General features: G+C 48.6%; 1 protein-coding gene across 4 annotated transcripts; it reads right to left on the bottom strand.

The window, feature by feature from the left end:
• On the bottom strand, positions 306 to 22,286 carry ZSCAN20 (zinc finger and SCAN domain containing 20). Of its 4 annotated transcripts, none has more exons than XM_005678735.3 (8): positions 22,249 to 22,286; positions 16,447 to 16,962; positions 13,891 to 14,056; positions 13,392 to 13,468; positions 13,029 to 13,113; positions 10,776 to 11,459; positions 7,663 to 8,091; positions 306 to 7,087 (listed from the first exon to the last, which is right to left on the bottom strand). In XM_005678735.3, exons 2-8 carry the CDS (start codon positions 16,891 to 16,893, stop codon positions 5,829 to 5,831), a joined length of 3,147 nt encoding a protein of 1,048 aa, XP_005678792.2. In that variant the 5' UTR covers positions 16,894 to 16,962; positions 22,249 to 22,286; the 3' UTR covers positions 306 to 5,828. The 4 variants fall into 4 exon arrangements, with proteins under 4 accessions (XP_005678792.2, XP_017896620.1, XP_013818466.2 ...); XM_018041131.1 differs by having other exon boundaries at positions 22,253 to 22,276; XM_013963012.2 differs by having other exon boundaries at positions 22,153 to 22,261.

Below are 25,296 nucleotides of genomic sequence, written 5' to 3'. Positions count from 1 at the left end.
TCCAATACGAGGGATGTGAGCTCTCAGGCCCCAATCCCCCCTGACGAGCTCATTGGCTTTCCCCTCTCCTCCTTTGCTCCATCCTTTTGATGTAGCCAGGAAGATGCCAGAAAAACCCAAGACGAGTTTTTTTTTTTTTTATGTTTCATGGTTCAATTAACATAATTTATTAATTTATTGGGTCACTTCATCCTAAAATAGGATTTGACTAATTTTAAGAGATGTATGTAACAAGAAGAAAATAATAAAGGATCGAGAAGAGAAAACAAAGTCAAATAAAATGAAAACAGGGCTTGATGCACAAATGGAAAATTTTTTTTAATTTATTTATTTTAATTGGAGGCCAATTACTTTACAATATTGTAGCAAATGGAAAATTGAAAGAGCCTGTTCTGTCTTTAGATTTGGACCTTAATCTCTGAGCCTCCTAGTGGTCAAAATGTATCCCATTTTAATGCTACAGTCACACAGATGTCTAAGGAATTAGTTGTTCACGAAAGGTCCCTGAGATAACGTGTGTTTGCCCTTCCCCCGAGGATACCAGATGGGTTTAGCGTGACCTTCAGCTCAGGTCGCCTCACCTCCTCCCTCTATGTCCAGGCAACTTTAGGAGTGGGGTTGAGTTGGGGACTTTGCATGTGATCCTGAAACAGCCCTTTCTGGGTGCTGTCCATGGAGGGTGCTCCAACCTGGGCCCCTGCCTTGAGAGCTTCTCACCACCCTCTCCAGGGCACCCCCATGACCCAACTCCTGCTGGTCTCCGCCGCCTCTAAACACAAAGAAGTTACTCTGGTCTACGAATTCCCCAAAGCACTAAAGCCAAGCCATGTCCTGTGTAGGAGGAAGGAGAGGAGCCCTTCCTCCTTTGTCATACTGGGTGTGACACCAGGTACATACTGGTCACCCAGCACCAAAGGAGGGCTCCCTGAGCCCCAGACTCTCAAGAGGTCGGTGACCACAGCTCCATCCACCTCTGCCCGCAGCAACTCTCTTGCTGGAGCTCAGATGGTCTCCTACTGCTGGCCCAGAACCAGCCTAGAGGCAGACTGACTTTCTACACCTTCCCTCCCATGGCCCTTACCCTCTGGATGGCCAGATTATGAAGTATTTTCCTACGATGAAAATGTGCAAAATAAACATGACTTTAGAAAGAAGTTCAAGGTAATGGCAGACAGGATCAGAATCATCTTCACGTGCAAAGAGGACCACTAGCCATGGCTCGATGAGAAAATCGACATCTAGGTGGATCGCTATTCCAGTGAATTCACATAAAATGGTGTAACTGGATTCTGCCCTTGACTTAACCACAGGGCTCCTAGAACAAAGCAATTCTCAGCTTGACAAGTGGGAGCCTAAGCTCAGCTGAGAACAGGGGCTCTCATGCTCTGCCCTCTCCCCCGCCACCAGCGGCACAGGTGGGGGTCACTAGGGTTCCTAACTGGGATCTGGGGAGCAAGGCTCCAGGGGGCACTGAGGTCTTCATCCAGACTCAGGGTGGGCTGGGGGAAGCCCCGGAGAGATGAGAAACCCGAGCCCCTGAAAACCACATTTGGAGGTAATTCCAGACTCGCCTGAAACCAGAGGGAGAGGAAATGGTGCTAAAGGTAAGCTGGAGTTAATACTGATGCTGGGAGTGTGCAGAGAAGCAGCCATGGGCAGAAGATCTCAAGGCCCAACCCGAACCCAATCTCACCGGCAAAGCCTTCCTAACCTCCCACTACAGGCGGCACTAACCACTTGTGACAGATGGCAGCAGAGGCATAAGACGGGCACCTGCTGCTAAGAGGGGGAGGCGAAGGCATGTCCAGAAGGGAGGATGGGCTCAAAATTGAGGTCAGGGGATGTTCCACTTGATTCATTCTGAGCCTGTTCAGAGAAAGACTTCCCAGGCCACTGGGCAGACACAGCCCAACTGGAAAATGCCCTTAAAAGGGACAGCGTGCCTCTGGATGTGCACACCTCGCTGGCGGTGGACAGAGGCAGCTTACTGTGAGCCCGAGTGTGCATGTGATCGCCCATGCTGAGCGGTGGACCAAGAGGCCAGAAAAGGCAGCAGTGGGTGGACATGGGCCTCAGGGGCCCAGGATCGACTCAAGGAGGGCTGGTCACCAAGCAACCCGAGTTAGTATTTACACAGTGGTCAGCACACAGGTGGAATAGAGTGAATGGAGACGCAGGCCTGGGCCCCAAGGCTGGGCTAGAGACCCAAGGCAGCCTGGACGGGACCGTCTGCCACCCATACCCCTTCCAGATGCCACCGCATTCATACTTCAAAACCTTGTGGTCACAAAAGGCATTACTCTTCTCCACAGACTGACTAAAAAGCAAGTCTTTTCTGCAGCCTGAAGTGGAGAGCCATCTGCACTGTGGGCCCCAGAACAGGACCAGGCAGGGAGAACCCAGGGACCCAGGGGTCCCTGCTATTACATTCTCCAGCACAGGAGCACCCGAGTCGCTTTACACTCCTTCGGGCTGTAAGAAAGCTGTCTGCTGAGCAGGGGGTCTGTGGAACGAATGTCTAAGTGGTGCCTTTCAGTCACCTCTGAGGAGCCAACACCCTTCCTGGGGTGGAGGGTACGGAAATCAAGTTAGGAGATGCAGCTCACAGGAGACACTGTCCCAGGGAGACAGTCACCGCTTCCACTTCCCAGGACCAGGGTCTGACCTGCGGTCATGCAGGCTGATAAACCGCCCATTCCTCAGAGTCAATCTACTTCCCCAAGAGCAGATTTGAGGCTACAAGGCTCAGGGTGTATCAAACCAGCTGTTGGTTTCTATGAGCAGCCAAGACCTGCTGGAGGTTGCTAGGCACCCTGTAAGAGGCATGGGGTGGGCCCCAAATATGGGAGCCACCCCAATGAGAACTTCTTCCAGAGGCAGAGTCAGGGACAAGGAGAGGCGGTCTCCCTGGGCCACGTTCTCTCCCGGCCCACACTGCCCTCCCGTTTCACAGCTACAGTTCAGAGAGACGAGCCACAGGTCACGAACATCAAAACTGTCCTGAGAACATGAGACACCAGTATGCTTCCAAGAACAGGGGGACGAGGGGGAGAGGGCTACCATCTCACTTCTACAGAGCTCAGCCTGGCTTCCACAGGGAAGGTTCCAGAAATTCAGAACCACATTGATTCAGGTGTCAGCAGCAACTGAGGCAGCGTTTGCAAGGTGGCTGGAGCTTGCGAGGTGGTAGGGCTGGGGAGGGGTCTAGACCTCCTTTGAGGGGCATCTTCCTCTACACACAGTGCTCTTGAAGTTCTGTCTGTACCCAGCATTTCTCTGAATTGAACAAGAATGTAACCTCCCACACACACAGGTAACTCTCCAGTCCTAACCTCCCCCCACCTTCAGAGCTGCTGTGTTGGGCGTACCTTGGGTGTCCCTTAGGTGCAAGTTTAAATGCCCCAGTTTAACCTTCTGCTCTTCTGCCCTGTCTGCACCGCCTCCTGTGGTCCATCCTGAACAAGGGCAGGCTCCACAGTCACCCACGCATTCTAGCTTTCCACTGCTGCCCTCAACTCTGCCTGTGGAACCTCTCAAATCCAACCCCCTCCTCTTCAACATCACCACGGCTCTAGCTTAGCGCCTCACTTCTAACTGGAATATCGCGATAGTGTTCCAACAGTCTGTAGCACGTCCAAGCTCCGTCCAGCTATTAGGTTTCAACAATGCACATCTGACCAGGCACCCTCAGCCTGGTGTCCCAGCTCCACGAATCCACGAGGTCCTCCATGACCCTGCCCCCTGCATCCCTCCAACCGGAGCTCCTACCACTTCCCATCTCCCGTTTGAAGCCTCAATAGTACCTAAGAAGCTATGGTCCCACCCCACCTGAAGCCATGCTAGTTCATGCCACCAGGCCTCTCCCTGGACGTCCCTGCCCCTCCTCCAGGATCCTCTCTCTTGGCTCAGGGGGCATCTTACCCATCATCTTATTGTTGCAGTTACTGACATCTGCTGGTTCAAAGCCAGGGCTCACCCATGGGCCCTGCTCCTCAGAGGTAAGGTGAGGCAGGAAAGGTAAGCCAGGAAGAGGGGGACAGGTAGTGACTGAGGTGAGCTGGTTCTTGGGAAGCTGAGAAAGGGGCTAAGGAATGATCAGTGTCTCCCTGACTGCCTCACATGTGAACAGAATTCCATTCTCCGAGGGTCCCTCACATCTACTATCTAACTTACTAGCATTTCCCAGGTTCATGAACAGCCAGAGTATACGTGGCAGCAGAGTATCAATAGGTGGGTGTTAGGAGAAGGAACCTCCTTCAAAATCCTTTGCAAACCACAGTCCTTGGCTAACATTTAAAAACCCTCCTAAGGAGAAAGCCTGGAGGTCAAAGTGCTGAGAACTAAAAACCATCCTGTGTGAAGCTTTCTGACGGAGCCTGCTGCTGTGGGAGGCAGCTCTTTAAGGGCAACATTTAGAAAGTGCCGCACAGGCCTGGGATGAGGTGGCTCAGAGTGAAAGTGCACCACGAGCCTGGAATCAAGTTTCCAAAGTCCCTCCACGGTGCTCCACACCCACTGACGCCTGTTACTCTCCTCTGCCTCAGCCTTGCCACAAAGCTTCTTCCATGCCAAGAGGGAGGGAGCCAGGGGGCAAACACACAGGGGTGAGAAAGCACTGTCCAGGAAGCCCAGGTTTCTTATGGTTTAACCTACAATCGAGCCAAGTCTAATGGGAAGCAGGGCTGATCTCCTGAGAAAAAGGAAAGTTCTTAAAAACCCAATTTCCTTACCCCAAACAGTATCTCAGTGGAAGAGACGTCCCTTTGACTATATTACTTTTCCCAATCTCAACTCACCTCCATCTCTCACCCATATCACTGTGAAGATGGAAAGTCTTATCAAGTGCTTCAAGAAGAGCTCAGCCTTGCTCAAAGCACATTGCCAGTTCTGAACATCCCCAGTCCTTCGATTGGTTAGGATTCTCTATGTCCATATTTGTTAAAAACTGAATTTGTAGGGCATTTTAACTGAAAACGTGGTCTACAAAGTGCTTTGGCACCTGAGTTACCCGCCCCGACGGGAAAGGGGACTCGGTGTAGCAGTGAGAGCACCTTAGGCCCCGGAGGCAGATGTGGCCGAATCCTGTCTCTGCCATTTTCAGATGTGTGACCCAAGCAAGTCACTCTTCTCCAGGAAATGAGAGAAATATTAGTACCTCCTGGGGATGCTGTGAGTAGATGAGAAGATGTATATAAAGTGCTTAGCTCAGAGCCTGCTGAAAAGCTCAGGGAACACTGGCTACTTTTTTGCTACTAGTAATAATAATCTAGGAATGATGTCACAGTTGTTCCTACCCTTTGATAAGCTCACCCCCCTGCTCTAGGTCACTGATTCTCAATTATGTCCCCTCTCACTGGAAGGTCTCAAAATTCTCCCAGGCTGTTATGCCCCAGGGGAAAACTGCCATGGGTGAGAATTTGCCAATGTACACTGATGAGGCATGTGTGCCCAGGGACGGTGTGAAGGCACAGCAAGGTCTCGAATCACTGCTCAGGGCCACCAGTTTACCTCTAATCCCCTCAGTTACCAGTCTTGCTCCAAGACTGATAAAGCTCTCACATAACAGCGAATGTAAGGACACCCTGAGGATTATGTAGGGATTTTTTCTGCAGGAGAAAAACACATTATACTTAAAAGAAAGTGCCTTCAAATCTGGATCCTAAAGTGTTTGTAATTCACATCCAAATTACCTCGATGGTACCATGATAACCTCCCTGGGCACACACCAAGCTTAAAAATTGAGACAGTTTCTTTCTAGCATACATCTTAGGATCTTGGAAGATTTCAATATAGGTTTCTCTCTCTTTTGCTGTGGGGGGCAGTGTTTCCTATGACGCCTTCCCTCCTGCATGGGTTCTCCGGTGGGCACTGAAGTGGGAGCTGTTGTTGAAATCTTTGCCACACTCTGTACACTTGTAGGGTTTCTCCCCGGTGTGGATTCGCTGGTGAATAATGAGACTGGAGCTCTGGTTGAAGCATTTCCCACACTCTCTGCACTTGTAAGGCTTTTCTCCCGTGTGGATCCTCTGGTGGGTAATAAGGTTGGAACGGTCACGGAAGAACTTTCCACACTCGAGGCATTTGTAGGGCTTCTCTCCCGTGTGCACCCTCTGGTGTGTGATGAGCTTGGAACGCTCCCCAAAACATTTCCCACAGTCCATGCACTCGTACGGCTTCTCCCCACTGTGGGTCCGCTGGTGGTTGGCCAGCGTGGAGCTCTTACTGAAGCTTTTCCCACACTCAGCACACTCATATGGTTTCTCTCCTGTATGGATTCTTTGGTGACTGATGAGGGCAGAGCTTTTAGAGAAACTTCTTCCACATTCAGAACACTGATACAGTTTTTCCCCTGCATGGGTGCTTTGTGGTCCAGGAGAATTCGCATTCTTACTGGCACTGTGAGGTTGTTCAGGATTTGTCCCCTCGGTGGAGTTCCTCCAGTGAGTACTGAAAGATGGGCTCTGGCCAGAGTTTTCCCCAGGCTCACGACAGTGGTCAGGATTTCCTCCCAAGTGGATTCCCTGATGTTTCAGAAGGTCTGAGCTCTGAGTAAAGCTTTCCCAACATTCTTCACATTTATAGGGCTTTACTTTCGTGTGCATTCCCTGGTGGGCGATAAGATTGGAGAGGTCGCTGAAGCTTTTCCCACATTCAAGGCATTCGTAGGGCTTCTCTCCAGTGTGGATTCTCTGATGGGTGTTGAAGTTGGAGCGGTCACTAAAGCTTTTCCCGCACTCGAGGCATTTGTAGGGCTTCTCACCTGTGTGTATCCGCTGGTGGGTGGTTAACTGTGAATTCCGGCTGAAGGTTTTCACGCACATATCACACTTGTAGGGCTTCTCTGCGAGGTACAGGCCCTGGTGGTCGATGAGCTTTTCCAAGTCCTCTTCAGAAGAACACTCTTCCCGCTGCTCGTGGGATGGATCTCCCCACTGTCCTTTACTTTCATTTTCATTTTCACTGTCTTCCCCCCAATCGTGAGGGTAGCAATCATCCCCAGCAGTGCATTTTGATAAGGCTCCGGGAAAATCTTCAAAAAGGTCCTGCTCTGAAATCTGGTCTTCATCCTCACACCTCATCTCAAAACCTGGAGAACGGATAGAAATCCAATCATTAGTTACTGTCTATTTATACACCTGGATCTTGCACCTTGTGAATTTGGCTAACCTGAATTTGTACTTGTGTCTTACATCTCATGTCTTATAAATGTGACCAACATGAAACTGATCAGGTTTTGGTGCACACCTGCATTTCTGACTTGTTAAGCTTAGGAACAGAGTCTGAGATGTGGTTAACTCCACCCAGGGAACCACTGAGCCCAGCCCAAGCAGCCAGCTGTCAGTCTCCTTAGCCAACCACCCTATTCCACTGCTGAACAAGGAACACCTCCTGCTCCTGGTATATTCAGTCTGGCCTGCGTCACATGAGATTGAAAGAACTCTATAACTGCCCAGATGGATCCAAGTAAAACTCTAGACCAGCTGCTTTTTTCATCTGGGAAATTACAGTAAGCCAGAGACTGGATAATCTCAGGAAAACACAAATCCTTTTCTTACTCATTTCCACTCTCTTTTTCAGTTCAAAGAAAAGATAATGAGCCTGGCTCCCACAGTCTCCGTGCACTTGCAGATTTTGTGGACAATCTAATTACCAAAAACTTACCAGTGTCTGAGGTTTTAGGACTTGGGGTTGGAGGTCTGATGACATCTTCACCTGCCATCTTGTCCCAAGCCTCCTGGCTGACAACCTGGGTACTGCTCTGATCAGAAGTAGGGAGACCTGCTGCCTCCCTGCTGGTCCCCATGTCTCTAACTGCAGTCCTAGCCCTCATCAGCGAGTCCAGCTCCTCATAGAAGGGGCAGGTCCCAGGTGGGTGGCTGCTCTTGGCTTTTCGGTAGCTTCGAAGGAGGTTTTTGAATCTGTAGCGACACTGCTCCAGGGTCCTCAGGAAGCCCTGTGCACACAGCCGCTCTGCAATGGCCCGGTACACCTGGCTGTTCTGGTGACAGGTGTGAAGCTTCTCAGAGAATGGGGACTCACTGAGAATGGTCAGGAAGGCCTTGGTCTCCTCGTAGCCCCAGTGCACACCTGCTGTCAGGAGTGAAGAGTTCAGAATTGAGAGACTTGATGAGATTTGCCTAGGTCATCAGGGATCAGGGTCACCTGCTCTGCTGAACACCTAGAGCACGGGCACTCTGGAGACTACCCAGGTGCCCAGGGCACCAGCAAACAGTGCACCCCTGTTTCTCGAAAGGCTATGCCAGGGCTTCCCACCCACCTCCTCCTAAGAGAGTCTATTAATACTTAAGTGTCTTGGGACTTCCCCGGCAGTCCAGTAGTTAAGACTCTACACTTCCAACGCAGGGGGTGCAGGTTCAATCCCTGGTCAGGGAACTAAGATCCCACATGCCGTGGGGCATGGCCAGAAGTAAAAAATAAATAAATAATAAATACTTAAGAGTCTTGGCTAAAGGGGAGGACTTAAGGAGCTGTATTATACCAGGTGACCAGTCCCCTGGCTTCAGCTGACTATATCAAGGAAAGGCCTATAACCAAGATACAGGAGACTCTCTGTATTTCCACATCCATTCAATACATGTCCTCTACTTGCTTTATAAATTTCCTTTTTAACAAACAGAATCCCTTCAGATAATGTTGTAAGACAATCTGACTGAGGATGCCCCTTCCTCTTTGGTGGAAGAAGGAAAAGGAGGTGACCCATTTTCAGTGCCTCTGCAGGTAAAGGATGTGGCCAGGGAAGCAACATGGTGGAGGGAAACCCACCTAGGAGTGGAGGCGGGAGCCCTGAGCTCTGGTCCTTGTGTATCTTTAGAGATGACACTTCACAGCCTGGCCTTCTGGGTTTCCACTTTTGCAGTGACTGGGTGTTTTCTCAACATATGCTGTTCAAGTATACACAGTCATGATTTCTGCTACACCAATGAAATACTTCACTCAATATCCTTCTTTACCTAAATTTACTACTTGTGAAATCACAGGCTGATGCGTTCATGCACATAAAATTAAAAAGTTTACTCATGGTAACACTTATGATCATCCCCATACTACTATTAATACCCTCTGAGAAACACTGAATTAGCTCTTTAAGGTCCCTTAAGGTTTTAAGGCTTTGCTTCTTTTTTGCACAGTGAAGGAAACCATCAACAAAATGAAAAGACAACCTACTGAATGGGAGAAAATATCTGCAGACAATATGACCAATAAGGGATTAGTAGTGAAGTCGCTCAGTCGTATCCGACTCTTTGCAACTCCATGGACTGTAGCCTACCAGGCTCCTCAGTCCATGGAATTCTCCAGGCAAGAGTACTGGAGTGGGTTGCCATTTCCTTCTCCAGGGGATATTCCCGAGCCAGGGATCGAACCCAGGTCTCCCACATTCCAGGCAGACGCTTTAACCTCTGAGCCACCAGGGAAGACTAACGAAGGATTACTATCCAACATATACGAACACCTCGTACATCAATAAAAGCAAGTAACTCAGGTTAAAAAATGAGAAGAAGACTACTGAGCCCGCGTGCTGCAGCTACGAAAGCCCACGCACCCAGAGTTTGTGCTCTGAGACAAGAGGAGCCGTTGAAAAGAGAAGCCCGAGCACCGCAGCTAGAACAGAGCCCATCTACCACAACCAGAGAAGGCCCAGGCACAGCAAGGAAGCCCCAGCGCAGCCAAAGACGATAAATAAGAGAGCAAGAGAAGAGCTGGACAGGCGTTCTTCTAAAGAAGAAATGCAGATGACCAACACATGAAAAGACACTCAAATATTGCTCATCATCAGGGAAACACAAATCAAAGCAATAAGAGGTATCACCTCATACCTGTCAGAATGGCTGGTATCAAAACGTCTACAAATTACAAACGTTGGTGAGGATGTGAAAAAAAGAGACTCCTTGTACATTGTTAGTGGGAATAATAAACCGATGCAGCCACTGTGGAAAACAGCATGAAGGGGTCTCAGAGAACGAAAAACAGAGCTACCAAGTGACTCAGCGATCCCGCTGCTGGGTGTGTTTACCAAAAAACAAAAACACTAATTTGCAAAGATATGTGCACCCCAATGTTCATAACAACACTGTTTACAATTGTGAAGGCATGGAAATGACCTAAGTGTTCATCAACAGATGAACGGATAAAGAAGATGTGGTGTGTATATATATATATAGATAGATTTATATAGAATAGAATACTACTCAGCCATAAAAAAGAACAAAACTTTGCCATTTGCAGCAACGTGGATGGACTTGGAGGACATTATGATAGGTGAAATAAGTCAGACAGAGCAAGATAAATATTGTATAATATCACTTACATGTGGAACCTAAAAAATACAATAGACTAGTGACCATAACAAAAAAGCCAACTCACAGATATAGAGAACAAACTGGCAGTTACCCAGTGGAGAGGGGAAGGGGCAATATAGGGGTAAGAAGCGGGAGGCACGAACTACTGGCTGTAAGACAGGCTCAAACTCTTAGGAGCTGTACAACATGGTAACAGAGCCAACAGTTTTGCAATAACTGTAAATAGAAAGTAACCTTTAAAAACTGTATCCAAAAAAAAAAAAAGTTTTTAAGTGTTTGCTTCTCTAAGGAAACTCAGACAAGGAGAACTGACCACAGGAGAGAGAATCAGAGCTTGAGGTTGACCTTGCTCCGGCAGCATCGATCCAGACTGGCAGTCTGTGTCCTGAACTACAGCAGAGGTTTGGTTGGTAGGAGGGTTGGAATCTGAATCCAACTAAGCCCCAAAGTTCTTACCAATACGACTCTGGAGCAGAGCTGGGCCCCCTGGGATCCCGGGCCCCTGGATGGACTCGTTGGTGGCCAGGTCACCGTTACAGTCGTCTGCCGTTTCCTCCGGCTCCCAGCCCCCTTCCTGCTGCTCATCCACCTCCATGTCACTGTCCCCTAACTGCGGGAGAGCCACAGTCTCTCCTGGGCCGTCCGAGGCTCTGATGGCCGTCCGAGCTCTGACCAGGGCCTCCAGTTCCTCATAGAAGGGGCAGGTCCCCGGCGGGTGGCTGCTCTTGGCTTTCCGGTAATTCCGTAGGAGGTTTTTGACCCTGTAGCGACACTGCTCCAGCGTCCGTAGGAAGCCCCGTGCCCTCAGCCGTTCTGCAATGGCTCGGTACACCTGGCGGTTCTGGTGACAAGTCCGGAGCTTTTCAGAAAAAGGAGACTCACTCAAAATCGCCAGGAAAGTCTTGGTCTCCTCGTAGCTCCAGTGCACACCTGACACTTTCACATCCTCCACGGGCACCGGGCATCGTTCTTCCCAGGTCTTGCAGTCCCTCCAGGCCAATGCCTGAGCTGGTTTTGTTTGCTCAGGATCCAAGCTGTAATCTGCAGGGTTCTTTTTTCCGGAATTTACAAGTCTTGGACCCCAAAACTCTGGTCCCTGCTCTTGCTGGGCAATGATGGTTGGTTTTGAAACCGGAACTCCTATACAAAAGGAAGAAGATCCATGATTAAGTAGAAATGATCTGTTAAGCAAAGCATTTTGTCTAAAAAGTCGTTTACACATCATTTGACTCCAAGAAACTAATGAGAAATTTGCATGCTATTCCCTTAAAAGGACTGAAAGGAAATGGAGAGGTCACTAGAGGTAACCTCCCCAGAAATATACTGACTTGCCCGCTTTGTTTATTTGCTTTTTGGTTGGTGTGATAAAATACATCATACAAAAGAGGGGCTGTTACTGGTCCACAGATGGGCACATACTCTAAATTAAGACGAATCAAAATAAACTTCATGGCTGGAAGGAAGGCTGTGTGTGCACATGTGTGTCTGGTTTGAGTTTCTCTTAGCTTGAAACTTGAGGTCTCAAATGCCACTGGCACCTACCTTTTGCACCTACACAAAATAGCTTTAACACAAAGCTAAGACAAAGGCTGGCGAGGGAGAGAGAAAGAAAACACCCAGGTCTGCTGGGTGGTGTTGCCAAGCCAATCTGTACTGCGGCTGGAGCACGCCCTCCTCTGGACATCCAATACCGTGGATGTCAAAACACTTAGCCAGATTTAAAGGACAAGTGTCCCAAGAGCTCCTGACCCCAACAAATAGGAAGCCTTTAATTAAAATAAATATTTGAAGAAAACCAGATGAAAGAGTTTAGAGTGAAAGAGGCTTAAGGATTATCTAGTTCAGCATTTCCCAAAGGTTGTTCTTTGAAGACTATTTTCCCCAGAAATCACTGTAAAAAAAAAAAAAAAAAAAAAAAGGCATGCTTTTCATCATGTGTAAAAAGGACACGCTGCCCAGCAGTAGCCAACGGCTCTGAGTGTCTCACTTTACTGCCCAGAGTCAGACTTGGCACCAACTCTCTACCTGATTCCGCTCTCGTGTCTCACTCCCCTCTCACTGATCTTACACTCTACCGGGAAATGTTCATTATGGCTTGACTTCCCGTGAAGACGTGCCTACAGAGAAAGGGTCTGTGCTGGTCATAGGGGCTGCAAGGATTTTGAGCCCTGTGGTATTTCTTTGGCATTGTGATTTAAACGCATCAATCTCCTGGGCTTAGTTCACTTGACTCTGCTATGAGAGATGGACCCTGTTTGATGCTGAAAAGACTGGGTTTCTTCTTTTCTTTTTAATTTTTTATATTAAAAAAATAAAAAGCATGAATCTACCACGGGCGTACATGTGTTCCCCATCCTGAACCTTCCTTCCACCTCCCTCCCAATCCCATCTCTCTGGGTCATCCCAGTAGGGTTTCTTCTGGGCCGGCAGGCTGGGCGAAGCCCCAGGATGAGGGTGAGTACTGAGGATATGAGGATAATGAGCCCTGAGCAGGCAGGCTCTTGGCAGCCAGCCTGCCGGCCCAGAAATCCACTCCCCACACCCTTTCCCTGCAGCCACCATGCTGGCCACAAAGAGCATGTCTTTTCGCCTGGTCTGAAATTCCAGAGACTTCTCAGAGCTAAGAGCCTTAGGGAGTGAGGAAACGCGCCTTGGGAACTGACTACCCAAACCCAACCATATCTTATCCAGAGAGCACAATTTCCTTACCCAGGGACAAGCCGTTCCCACAGTTGTCTCCTGGGGGGTCCATGCAGAATTCCTTCTCGGCGTGTCTGTCGGGGCCCAGGGCTTCCTGTGGAACATACAACAGAGGACCTCAAATGTCACCGACCTTTGAAAACAGCCTGGGAATCCCGCCAGGCCCCAGGAAGGATAATGGACACAGCAATAGCCTGTGTGAGGCCAGTCAGCAACCTCAGCTCAACCCAAGAGAAGAGGCCCAATACACAGGGCAGGAGGGGCAGAGGACTAGCACCCTGCACCCGACAGCAGGCCACAAAGAAAGGAGAGGAGCTGGGGTCAGGGCACAGGAGAATCATGACGGGAAAGGAGGAGCAAAAGGTAGCTTACCTGAGACTCTGCAGTCACCTCCCAATCTCCGATGCTCCCCGTCTTTGGGAGAGCAGGGACTCGGGGAGTGAGGACAGCTGAGAAGGAGAAAGCATCTCTGAAACCCAAGTTCTGGTTCCCAAAAAAATCACCTCGCTGTCAGGTCTGGCTTTCCTAAAGCCCTGCTTGGATCACACTGAGACTTCCACTGTAGCTAACATGGATTCCTGCTTTCACTTTCCTTTGAGAGTTTCTGGCTGCTAAGCTGCCCCAGGAGAGATGTCAGCCCTGAACTCCTACGCTCACCAAACTGCCCCAGGCCCAGCCTGAGCCTGCTACAGGACTCAGCGACAGTGAGGCCTGCTAATACCAGTGGGAGTTTCATCTTCTTACTTCACAGGGTGTCCACTGGACACGATTCTATCCCTTGCACTGAATTCTGCACATCCCTCCTGAGGCATTCTACCTTACCCCCACCCCAAGCCCTCTTCTCTGATATTCCCTGACTCTTGGTACTCACCACTCTCCTTCAAAGGCTGTGGCACCATCTTGGTGTCTAGATACTTGGGAAGGTCAGGACACGAGTTCTTCACCCACTGCTTCTGGGACTGTCCCTCGGGCCCGCAGCTCTGAGATTCCTTCGTTGTCTTTAAGGACCTTGTATCTTCTGCACGCAGCTCCAGTTCCTACACAGAGATGGCCAAAATTCCCAGTCATAAGTTCAATAACTGGTAGGGTAGGGCATGTTCTTTACAGTTACAACTATGGTTCAGACGTTAACAGGCTCTTAAAAAAAAAAAAAGATGGCTTAAAGTATGACAAAGTCATCAGACTGACTTCAGTAAACAATCCAGCATTTATACCACCAAAGTGGGACTGTCTGCTCAACTTTTTCCATAGGTACTTTCAACACTCACATGGTTCAAAAACAAAACACACAGAGATATAATTAGTGAAAATACCCCAAACTCCACCTGTCTCCATTCCACCAGTCCAGTATCTTCCCCAACTCCTCGCCACAGGTAACCACTGTTTTTCTGCAGCCTTTCAGAGTTTCTTTATTTTTTCCCCATTTTGACATTAAAGATAGCAACTATTATTATACAATGCCTTGACCCTTATTTTTTTATCCAAGATAATATTCACCTTTATCAAACTTTATTAATGAGTTTGCCAAAAACTCACTCCAAAAAACCTTTCGGCCAATCTGAAAACTCAAATACACTCTCACAGAGAGGAATTTTATCTCTGAGAAAATATATTAGGATGGGTTGTAATCATCAAAAGCCATTTCCAATGAGGAGACCCACCAATGTTCTGTGACATTTTTAGACAGAAAACACCTGCTTGTCAATGTTTTAAGAAAATAGTAACTTTGTGTTCAAGAGAAAAATAACTCTGTTATAGTTACAATCTTATAATCCACAGAAGTACTAGGGACTGCTGCTGCTGCTGCTGCGTCACTTCAGTCATGTCTGGCTCTGTGCAACCCCATACACAGCAGCCCACCAGGCTCCCCCGTCCCTGGGATTCTCCAGGCAAGAACACTGGAGTGGGTTGCCATTTCCTTCTCCAATGTATGAAAGTGAAAAGTGAAAGTGAAGTCGCTCAGTCATGTCCGACTCTTAGCGACCCCATGGACTGCAGCCCACCAGGCTCCTCCGTCCATGGGATTTTCCAGGCAAAAGTACTGGAGTGGGGTGCCATTACCCAACAATAATTTTAGAAAGCAGCAGACTCAAGTGCCTATGGGGAGGCAAAAAATCAGGAGAATATTGATTGGGGTAAGGGTGAATTAAGAATTCATCAAATATGGGTCATAGATGCAATGGAATCCTACTCGGTCCTAAAAAAAAGAACAAAAGAATGCCATCTGCAGCAACATGGATGCACCCAGATATTATCACACTAAGTGAAGCTAAGCCAGAAAGGGAAAGCATATACCACACAGTATCACTTATGTGTGGAATCCAACACATGACACGAATAAACCTATTTGTAAAACAGAAAGATCCACAAAAACAAAGTTAGCGCAGCAAGGTTACTTGGAGATGAAGGTTTGGGTTGGCTGGCTCAGGCCACAGTGGCCTGAAGGACTCGTGCTACAAGCACCAGCTTCGAAGCAGGATTCAAAATTTGTGTCGTAGTAAAATGATCAATTATTTTCACGGGCTTTCAGAGTCTCTTGCAAATTGTTGAAACCGTGAATGTTAAATCCACAGTACTTTCACGTCCCTTATCTCAGCTCTACCCTTTCTATAAATCTGGACAGGTGACTTACCTGAGTCTGCTGAACTATTTGAAACTGGCCATGTCAGCAGTACCTACCTTATGGGGTACCTTACTGGGCAGCTGGGTTGATTAGATAAGGAATACACACAGGACGCTTAGAAGAGTGTCTGAGGCCCAGGGAATGCTCAATAAATGTCAGTTAATATTTCATTTGAGCCTCATGACTCAGAGGTATTTCAATTCCTGTGATTTGCAGGTACGGCATCTGCTATATAGTAGGAAAAACAATCAACTTGGAACCTCAGGACCTGGGTTCAGGCTCTGGTTCATACTGACTGAGCCTGTGAGCCTTGACTTCGGAGGCCTTGTTTAATCCATGAGATAAGGACAATGATGCTATTTCTGTCTACCTACATTCCTGCTGTAAACTAAAGAGATCACATACTTAAAAAAGATTCTAAGTATAAAACACAATACAAATTAATGTACTGTGACTATGGTGCTGGGAGGCAGCTTAGAGCAACGGTTACAGATGCTGAGTATGGAATCAGACTGCCTGAATTCAAATCCTGCCTCTCTAGAGGCCAGTGACCTTGATCCAATGACCTTTCTTCATTTTCCTCATGGGTAAAACTAGGATAAACAGTACTGGCATCATTTAACTGCTGAAGGATGAAATAAGCAGATACATGGAAAGCGCTGAGAACAGTGCCCGGGATATAGCAGCGTTCAGTACACATCAGATGACTGGTAACATTTTACTGTGGTTTTGGCCATTATCCACCTGGTAGCAGCCCCACTGCCTCCCAGGCCTGCTCCTTGGAGAGAAGGCTCTTTGACTCACCCGCTGCCCCGCAGCCTGGGCCTCTCGGTGCCAATCCTCCACAAGGGCCACTGCCTCCTCACCGCTCTCAGGGTGGCGGGCCTGGACCCAGGCCTGGACCTCCCGGGGCAAGATGGTCAAGAACTGCTCCAGCACCAGCAGCTCCAGGATCTGCTCTTTGAGGCGGATCTCCGGCCTCAGCCAATGACAACAGAGCGCCCAGAGCTGGCTGAAGGCCTCGTGGGGCCCTGCCGCCTCCCTGTACTGGAACTGCCTGAAGCGCTGGCGGGAAGCCTCGGGGCCGGGGACGGGATCGCGGTCCTTCTTGGGCTGCGAGACTGGCGTCCAGGAGTCCTCCTCCAGCTTCACAATCACAAGTTCTTCAGGCTCCTGTTGCGGGGAGGCCCGGGCTTCTAAGGCTACGGCCATGGTCTCTCCTGGACGTCTCCCCTCAGCTGGGCTCTCCATGTCCAGCGTCTTCCTGCATCTGTAGTGTGTCCTCGAGGGGCCCTCGGAAGAGGAAAGGCTCCCCCTGCTCTGAAGGCACAAAGACGAGGGACAGTATGAACAAGAGCATTAGGAGCCTCAGCTTCCCCACTCCCCACCTCCACAAAACCTTCCACTGCTTTGCATGGGGCGGGGCTTCTAAGAGATGCCCTCTCCCAAAGCAGGAAGAGGAGTCTGCCCACAGTCTGCCCCCAAAACCAGCAGCCAGCAACCTCAGAGGAAGACCACACAGTACAAAATCCTCTGGGACACCCTAAATGTCTTAGCTGGGCATCCAGGCTGGCATGCTTGGTCCCCGTTCAGCCTTCCTCCCGCCACACGTGTCCCAAGTCCAGCCTCACCTCCAGCTAGGTTCCAAATGTCACCCCCCTCCATAAGGTCTTTCTTCCTGGGCTATCAGCTTTCCTCTCTCGGTGCTCTCTTTGCAAAATCCCTCACTCTACACTCCCCCTTGGTCATCCCACGCATTTGCCATTTTTCACCACCTCTAAACTGATGACTCCCAAAACTCCAGCCAGAACCTGTCTCCAGACCCCAAAGTCCAACCACCTACAAGACATTTCCATCTGACTCTCATAAGCACCTCCAACTCAAATTTAGTCAAAAACTAAATTCATCATTTTCCCCTGCAAACCTGTTCCCTTCTGGAACTCTCTATCGAGCAAAGGCACCACCTTTCAATAAGGTGCCCATGCCAGAAACGTAGTTATCATCTTTTTCCAAGATCCCCCACATCCATTCATTACCAAGCTGGGTCTACTTGGCACTCTCAGCCCTTCCACACAGATAGTGAGTGGCTAGGAAGAGGACTCATGGCCACCTGGTAGCCTCCTGCTTGCCCTTCAGCTACAAGCTCAAAGTCCCCTCATCTGTTAAAAGAGTTTCTTGACACATTCTTGTCATGCCCAGCCCCCTTCCCTGCTCTCCAAAACTCAACTCCCCTCATCCTGGGTTCCCAAAGCACTTGGCAAGCACTTCTAACACAGGTGTTACCTGGCACTATTGTAGTTTCCTGTTCTTATGTCTGACAGTCCCATCTGACTGTATTTCTAGGGCCACTACTGCACCTTACCCATTTCTGTATCCACAGTGCCCAACCTAGCGTCTGATAAACAGGACCACTGGAAGCTTTGCCTTTTATGAAAACGGTAAATCAAGTACACCAAAAACCTAATGGGCTATGGAAGGTACATAATTTATATTGAGCTAAAGGATTAACCTTTCATGAAATTTCTATTTTTAAGCTTTTTTTTTAATATGGTCCATTTTTAGAGTCTTTTATTGAATTTGTTACTATATTGTTCCTGTTTTATGTTTTTGTTTTCTCGGTGTTTTTTTTTTTCTTTTTTTGGTTGTGAGGCATGTGGGATCTCAGCTCCCTGACCAGGGACTGAACTCGCAATCCCTGCATTGGAAGATGAAGTCCCAACCACCGGACCGCCAGGGAAGTCACTAAATTTCTTTTTAAACCACAGCCTTAAACATGCACTAGTCCAAAAGCATTTGCATCACTGTCTCACATGAAGCCTAACTCACTAAGTCGTATGTAGAGTCCCACTACAAACCTTGCACTATATTGAGTCACCAACCGTGACTATGACAGTCTCCATCTTCATCAAAGTTACTATCTACTGAGAGAGAGAGTTGATAAGCAAATAAAGCATACGCTCCTGCACAGAGCAAACATTAACAAAAACATGCACTCAGTAGTCCCACCAGACCTAGAGTCTGATAATACGTATTTTTCTTCTGGGAAGATTTGAAAGTTGCAAAGGCTAGTTTTGAACAAAATCTGAAAGATTTTTCTTCTACTCTCTTATCTGCTACTCTCTTAGATATGACATGGAGAAGGCAGTGGCACCCCACTCCAGTACTCTTGCCTGGAAAATCCCATGGACGGAGGAGCCTGGTAGGCTGGGGTCGCTAAGAGTCGGACACGGCTGAGTGACTTCACTTTCACAATTTTCACTTTCATGCATTGGAGAAGGAAATGGCAACCCACCCAGTGTTCTTGCCTGGAGAATCCCAGGGATGGGGGAGCCTGGTGGGAGGCCGTCTATGGGGTCACACAGAGTCCGACACAACTCAAGTGACTTAGCAGCAGCAGCAGCAGCAACTTAGATATGAAGAGCAGCCTAGCCACAGAGGGAGGTCAATACAGTCAGGAAAGCAGCCTTCCTGCAGAGTGAACAGAGGGAAAATGGACACGGGCCCTCCTCAGTCCTGAGACTACCAGAAATATTGGGGGCTCACAAGGGTCAGCGACCTCAAAGAGCATCCATTTTATGAGTGCCCTTGGGGTGCCAGGCTTGGTGCAAAGTGTTCTACATTCAAGATCTCCCTGAATCTTCCAGGCAAGCAGCTGAAGGGTCATTAATGTTGAGTTGCCTTATACTGATCTGTAAGTTACACACTTACAAACACCAGAAAGAGAATGAAAGAACATAATTTAAATCACGCAACCAGTTCCATTCACTATGTGTCTATTCCAGAGCACGTGGTGATGATCCTCATGACACTGCTGGTCCCCAGGGTGGTTGAGCTGCCCCAAGCTTCCCTCTCCACTGACAGTGAGCAGAATGTCTTTCATACAGTGTGGTCCCTAAACACAAGCTAACTCTTTCATCTAACATTCAACCAAGAAAACCTGGCTGTGATATTAGCTTACTGAGAAACAGCATGTTGGCTACGAAATGGCTTCCTGCCAAAAAGGATTTTCAAGTTGACTGTGATTTTTGGCTAAATATGATTTTCACCTTCTGTGCTGACTTTACTATATAATTATCCTTGTAACATATGATTTCACTACATCCCCAATTTACATATAAGGAACTGAGCTTCTGTGAAGATTTGTGTGAGGTTCCACAACCAGCAAGTGGCAGAGTTGAGATCTGAGCCCACGTTCATTTTCTCCAGTCACTTCTCCTAACCATTGCACAGCTCAGCCAGTCATCCAGACCCCTGAGAAGATGGTATGGAGAGTGGAGAGAGCATGAAGACAGGAGTGAGCAGGTCGGGGTACCAGCTCCACTCCTGCCTTTTACCAGCTGCGTGATGTGGGCAGGTCACATGGCCTTGGCAGCCACCTAGCCAGACTGCAGAAGCCAGACTCATCAGGTGCCCCAGGCTCCCCACCTAGTAAGAGGGTGCATAGCAAAGGACAGGAAGACTAGAACCACTGGCTGCAAATGTACATGGCACGGGGTCAGGCAATGCAAATGAGTACACGGATGGAGCAGGGACTCGGCCAGCAACAGAGCACCAGAACACAACTGGCCCCGTGTTCACAGGCCTTCCAGCTTTTCTCAGAGGAGCCAGAACTCTGGATTCCTAAATGCTGGCAACCAATTCAAAACTGTTTCAAACACTATGAGGATTAACTAGAGCGCGATGGTAGGCTTCATTCAGCATGGGCTGTTACCCTGCCACCTTTCATCTAAATGATCTCAAAGGTCTCTTCCAATAGCCAGGAAGATTTAGAAAGGGTACAGAGTCCCTCAGCAATGAAGGATGTGTCATCGGAGCCAGGCTCCCTTTATAAACCCAGGGGAGCAGGGAGGCATCCCAGCTCCCCAAGTGTGCACGCAGACATGGGGAGTGGCGTCATCCCAGTGAACGGCAGGCTGCAAGAGAAGATGTGCCCCTGTCTCTTGGGAAAGGTCAAGACTAGTCTGTGACCTCCAAAGAGAAAGAAACTGGGAGTTCCCGAAGTCTATCAAGCTCACTTGGCTGATTGTCCAGGCTACTGCTTAGAGCAGCCCGAGCTTACACGTAAGGACTTAAACCAGGGACAGCAAACAGGTTTCATTTAAAGCACCAACTACAGTCAACTGTGCTAAGGACTCTGCACCCCATGTGAACATGTCCTGTGACCAGTGAGTTGTGACAGCCAGATACAGGAGGTGGAGAAGGAACACATATTCCTTGCATTTGCCGCCTCTGGTTTAAAGTCCCACAGGCACTGAATCAGCTGCCAGCAAAGACAACCCCGACAGAAGACTGAAGCGCACAGCCCCTGGGAATTCACCAGAAGCAGCAGTCTTCAAGTCTGGTACAGCAGTGCTCACCCTGGACAATCTTTATTCACATACTCATCAAGCATTTACTGATTTGCTTGATTTACATTAAGTACTTACTACTCTGGGCTGGACAGTGGGGAAATGGAGGTGATGCAGAAACTGTTCCTGTCCTGAAGATACTCACAGTATAGTGGAAGCAACAACAGCAACAGAAAACTCACAGATAATTATTACCAAATGCGGTAAATGCAATAAAAGAGGTCTGTGGGAGCTGGCGTGAGGGGGTGACTTAAATGAAGAAAGTAACATTTGATTTGGTTCTAGGAAAAAAAAAAAAGACTGAGTCTCTGAGCAGAGATTGGGGGGAATGTGTATTCTGAGCAGAGAGAACAGCATGTATAATGGTGGAAGATCAAACAGCCTCCCCAAGATATGGTGATAACCACGCCAGCACGGAGACTAGGATGGAAAGGGAGTTCATGAAGGGTGTTGAACGTCAGGCTAAATTATCTGGACTTAATTCCATAGGTGATGGGAGTTAATGAAGGTTTTTAAGTAGAAAGCCTAATCTGATTTGTGGGTTCAACAGATCACAGCAGCTACAACATGTCTGTCCAACCTGTGACGGTGACAAAGTGTAGGTTTCAACGAAATCCCTGACAAGGAAATACTCAAGATACATTCAGGAAATTAAAAGATCTGAAGATCCCTGGATGTGGAAGAACGCAAGGGGAATCAGAGGGCACCTGGGTAAAGAGGATGCTGGTACATTCACTTCCATCAGGCAGAAGGAAAGCGGTGCAGGTTGAGCGCAGAGCACAAGAGCCATCCCCACCCTCTGGGTTCCAGAGGTCATGACCATCAGAGAAAGTGTATGGGGGTATCAAATGTTTAGATGAACAGGTAGAGGCTCGAACACTATCTTTAAGGTCAGGCTTCAAGCTCAGGCCCTTTTCCCTCACTTCTTGCCAGGGCCCCAGAACCCTCTCTTCTTCTCTATGAGGTCTCTAGATCCTTCCACCTTCAGAACCTCTCCCGACTCGTCACCTACAGAGCTTTCTAAGAATCTCCTCACTACCAGGGCCTTCTACCTCCCTCCTTATCCCCGACCCCTCTATGACCCTTTCCATCTCCGGACGCTTCATCCTCTGACCGCCCCTCACCCCCCACCCCACATAAAAGCTTCTTTCTCCCGTCTCACCTTTCCCCGACCCCCTGTGATAACCACCACGTCCTAAGTCTCCTCCAGCCCAGAGCCTCGAGTCTCAGCTGCCCCCGCCCAGCCACCCGGACTCACCCACCGAGACACCCACTTCACAACAGGGCGGAAGTGCTCCAGGGCTCGCGCAGGGAATGCTGGGACGCGGAGTCCGAACAGCGCCACCCCGAGAATGGCGCATCTGTGACTACAACTCCCAGAAGGAACCGCGCGAGCGCCAGCGTGTGGCCCCGCCCCCTCCTCACTTGCGGTCTTGCAGGTGTCTTCAGCCAATAGATGCACCAGCGGAAGAGATTATTACGCATGGGGGCGGGGCCTGTTGTGATCCCGGTCCTTTCTACAGGCTCTGGAATAACGGCACCGCCCAGGGGGCGGGCATTCAAGCCGAAGGGGCGGAGTCTATTGAAGCTCCGAGCAAGAGCCGGAGGCTGGGGGTATACCAAAGCAGAAACAATAAAAAATAAGGAGAAAAATAATAATAAGGAGAGAGGGTGACTAGAGGTGACCCACCTGGAGGGCGGGAGAAAGTTGGACAATGGTAGGTTCCATTTCCAGTTCTCAGTTAAGCTGCGTATCTTTGGATCAATTGTGAATCTCGCTTTCTTCACCTGTGAAGTGAAGATGGCAGCATCCGTGTCGCTGGGTTTTTGTGAGACTTACTGGGATAATACATGTAAAAAGGCTAACTCAGAACCGGGGTCTTAATAATACACACAGAATATTAGCTATTATCATGTAAATAGTAGGGAGCTTGGCACTTCCTGCGTGCTGGAAGAGTGTTAATTGTTATTAGAGTAATAATCACCAGAATAATTTTAATATAAATCCAGTTGCTTTGCTCCCTTATGAATACTTTGGAGTAAGAGCAATCTAACATGGGTTTGAGAATGTGGGTTTTGTAGTCAGATATGGATCCAAACCCCGGCCCAGTGACTTCACAGCTATGTGGCCTTGAACGAATGACTATGTCTCTTTTGGCTTCAGTTTTTTGGTAGGTAAAATGTAGGTGATAGAACCTACATTGCAGGGTATTGTGAAGATAGATGAAATAATGCAGGGAAAGCAAGGTCTCTGAAGTCAAACTTTTTGTGTCTGACATTTCTTACTTTCATATGCAGAATGTAGTTGGTTTCACTAGTTGTGAAACCTGGGGCAAAGTACTTAACCTCTTTATGCCTCAGTTTTCTTACCTGTGAAACTGGAATTACAATAATGTCTCTACCTGTCACATCTGGCAAAGTAGATTAATAATAACTGCACACGTGCTAAGTGACTTCAGTCGAGCCTGACTCTGCGACCCCATGGACTGTAGCCCCCCAGGCTCCTCTGTCCATGGAATTCTCCAGGCAAGAACACTGGAGTGGGTGGCCATGCCCTCTTCTGGGGGATCTTCCTGAGCCAGGGACTGAACCCGTATCTCTTACATCTCCTGCATTGGCAGGCAAGTTCTTTACCGCTAGTGCTGAGGTAGGAGATAGACAGTCTCCAGGTTGGACATTTACCATTAGCCAGCCTCCTCTTTGGATTTCCAGAGGTAAGAGATAGGTGGGCTCCAGTTGAGAAATTTACAAGCAGCCCCCCATTTGCTCTTGGAAATGGAAGTAACAGCAGAAACAGAACAGAAGCCTTCACTTTGAGATCCATCTTGGCTGATGGGTGCATCAGCTATAGAAAAAGAAACCAGATAACTGGCCTGAAGGAGGACAAGACCCGGAAGAACTGCCTTATATAAATGACTTACCCACCTCTTTAAGGCGCTCCTCACTAGCGGGAATGCCCACACGCTTACTCTCTGGGTGTGCATCTCTGCCTTGCTTCTATCTCAACTAAACAAATTGTTTCTCTATGTGCTTTCCCACTTGTTCTGCTATGTCTCTGATACTAAACTTTGTACCTGCGTTTACAGTTTCTGCCTCTGTGATAAATGCACTTTTCACTCGGGGCAAAAATCCAGGCAAAATTAGCTTCTAGCCTCTAGCCCTTGCTAGGCTAGGATTCCTAGTTTTCATCCAGGATACCCAGGTTCAATTCCTGGGCAGGGAATTAAGATCTCGCTTCATGCCCCTGTTCTCTGCTGCCTCACCGACATCAGTGCCACCTGGGAAGCCCTGATAATAATTAGCCATTATTATTTTTACTGATAGTTATGAGACAGGGGAAATCGACAGTACCTGGCATATGGTGCGTGCTCAACACATGTTAGCTGTTCTTAAGATTATGGAAAAAATCTATATTTTAATTTTAAGGACCCAGTTTAAAGCTCTTCTCTGTGAAATTTGTTCCAGCTCATTTGTAGTAATAATTCATGGGATTTTCCTCAGTGAATCTAACAGCAACCTACAAGCACTCCTTGTTGAAATCTCACCACAACCCTGAGAAGTGGGTTTTATTCCAATTTAAAAGGAGGAAATGAGGGCTTAGACAGATGATGGGATCTGCTCAAGATCACATAGCTAATATGAGCTGGGATTTGAACTTCAGGGCGTTTGACTCCAAAGGTTTCTTCTCGGCCCCACACTGCATAAGAAGAGTTGAGTGAGGAGAGAGACAGTGAAGCCGTGTGAGGGGCTAGGAGAGCTGAAGACATTTGACACAGACTGTGAGGCTCTGAAGCTGGAAAGGCGGCTTTGCAAGGGTCAGGTAAGGACATCCTCCTCAGGATCACCTCCCTTAAGAGGAGGAACGGAGGGGAGGCTGCAAAGAGAGAACACCATTAGGACACAAGAGGGCGCCCCTCACCCTAAACCCAGCCTGGAATTGTTCCTTGATTACCCCTTGCTGCTGCTGCTGCTGCTGCTAAGTCGCTCCAGTCGTGCGACCCCATAGACGGCAGCCCACCAGCCTCCCCCATCCCTGGGATTCTCCAGGCAAGAACACTGGAGTGGGTTGCCATTTCCTTCTCCAACGCATGAAAGTGAAAAGTGAAAGTGAAGTCACTCAGACGTGTCCGACTCTTAGTGACACCATGGACCGCAGCCCACCAGACTCCTCCATCCATGGGATTTTCCAGGCAAGAGTACTGGAGTGGGGTGCCATGATTACCCCTTAGCCTTTGTCTAATTAATGTCTGGCATTTTACAGGAGAGAAAAGCTAAGGCCCCAAGAGGACAAGTGCCCTGCCCAGTG

The sequence above is a fragment of the Capra hircus genome, chromosome 3, assembly GCF_001704415.2.
Source record: "Capra hircus breed San Clemente chromosome 3, ASM170441v1, whole genome shotgun sequence".
NCBI classification, from domain to species: domain Eukaryota; kingdom Metazoa; phylum Chordata; class Mammalia; order Artiodactyla; family Bovidae; genus Capra; species Capra hircus.
The sequence above is the reverse complement of the archived record's forward strand: the minus strand, read 5'-3'. Positions and strand labels throughout refer to the sequence as shown.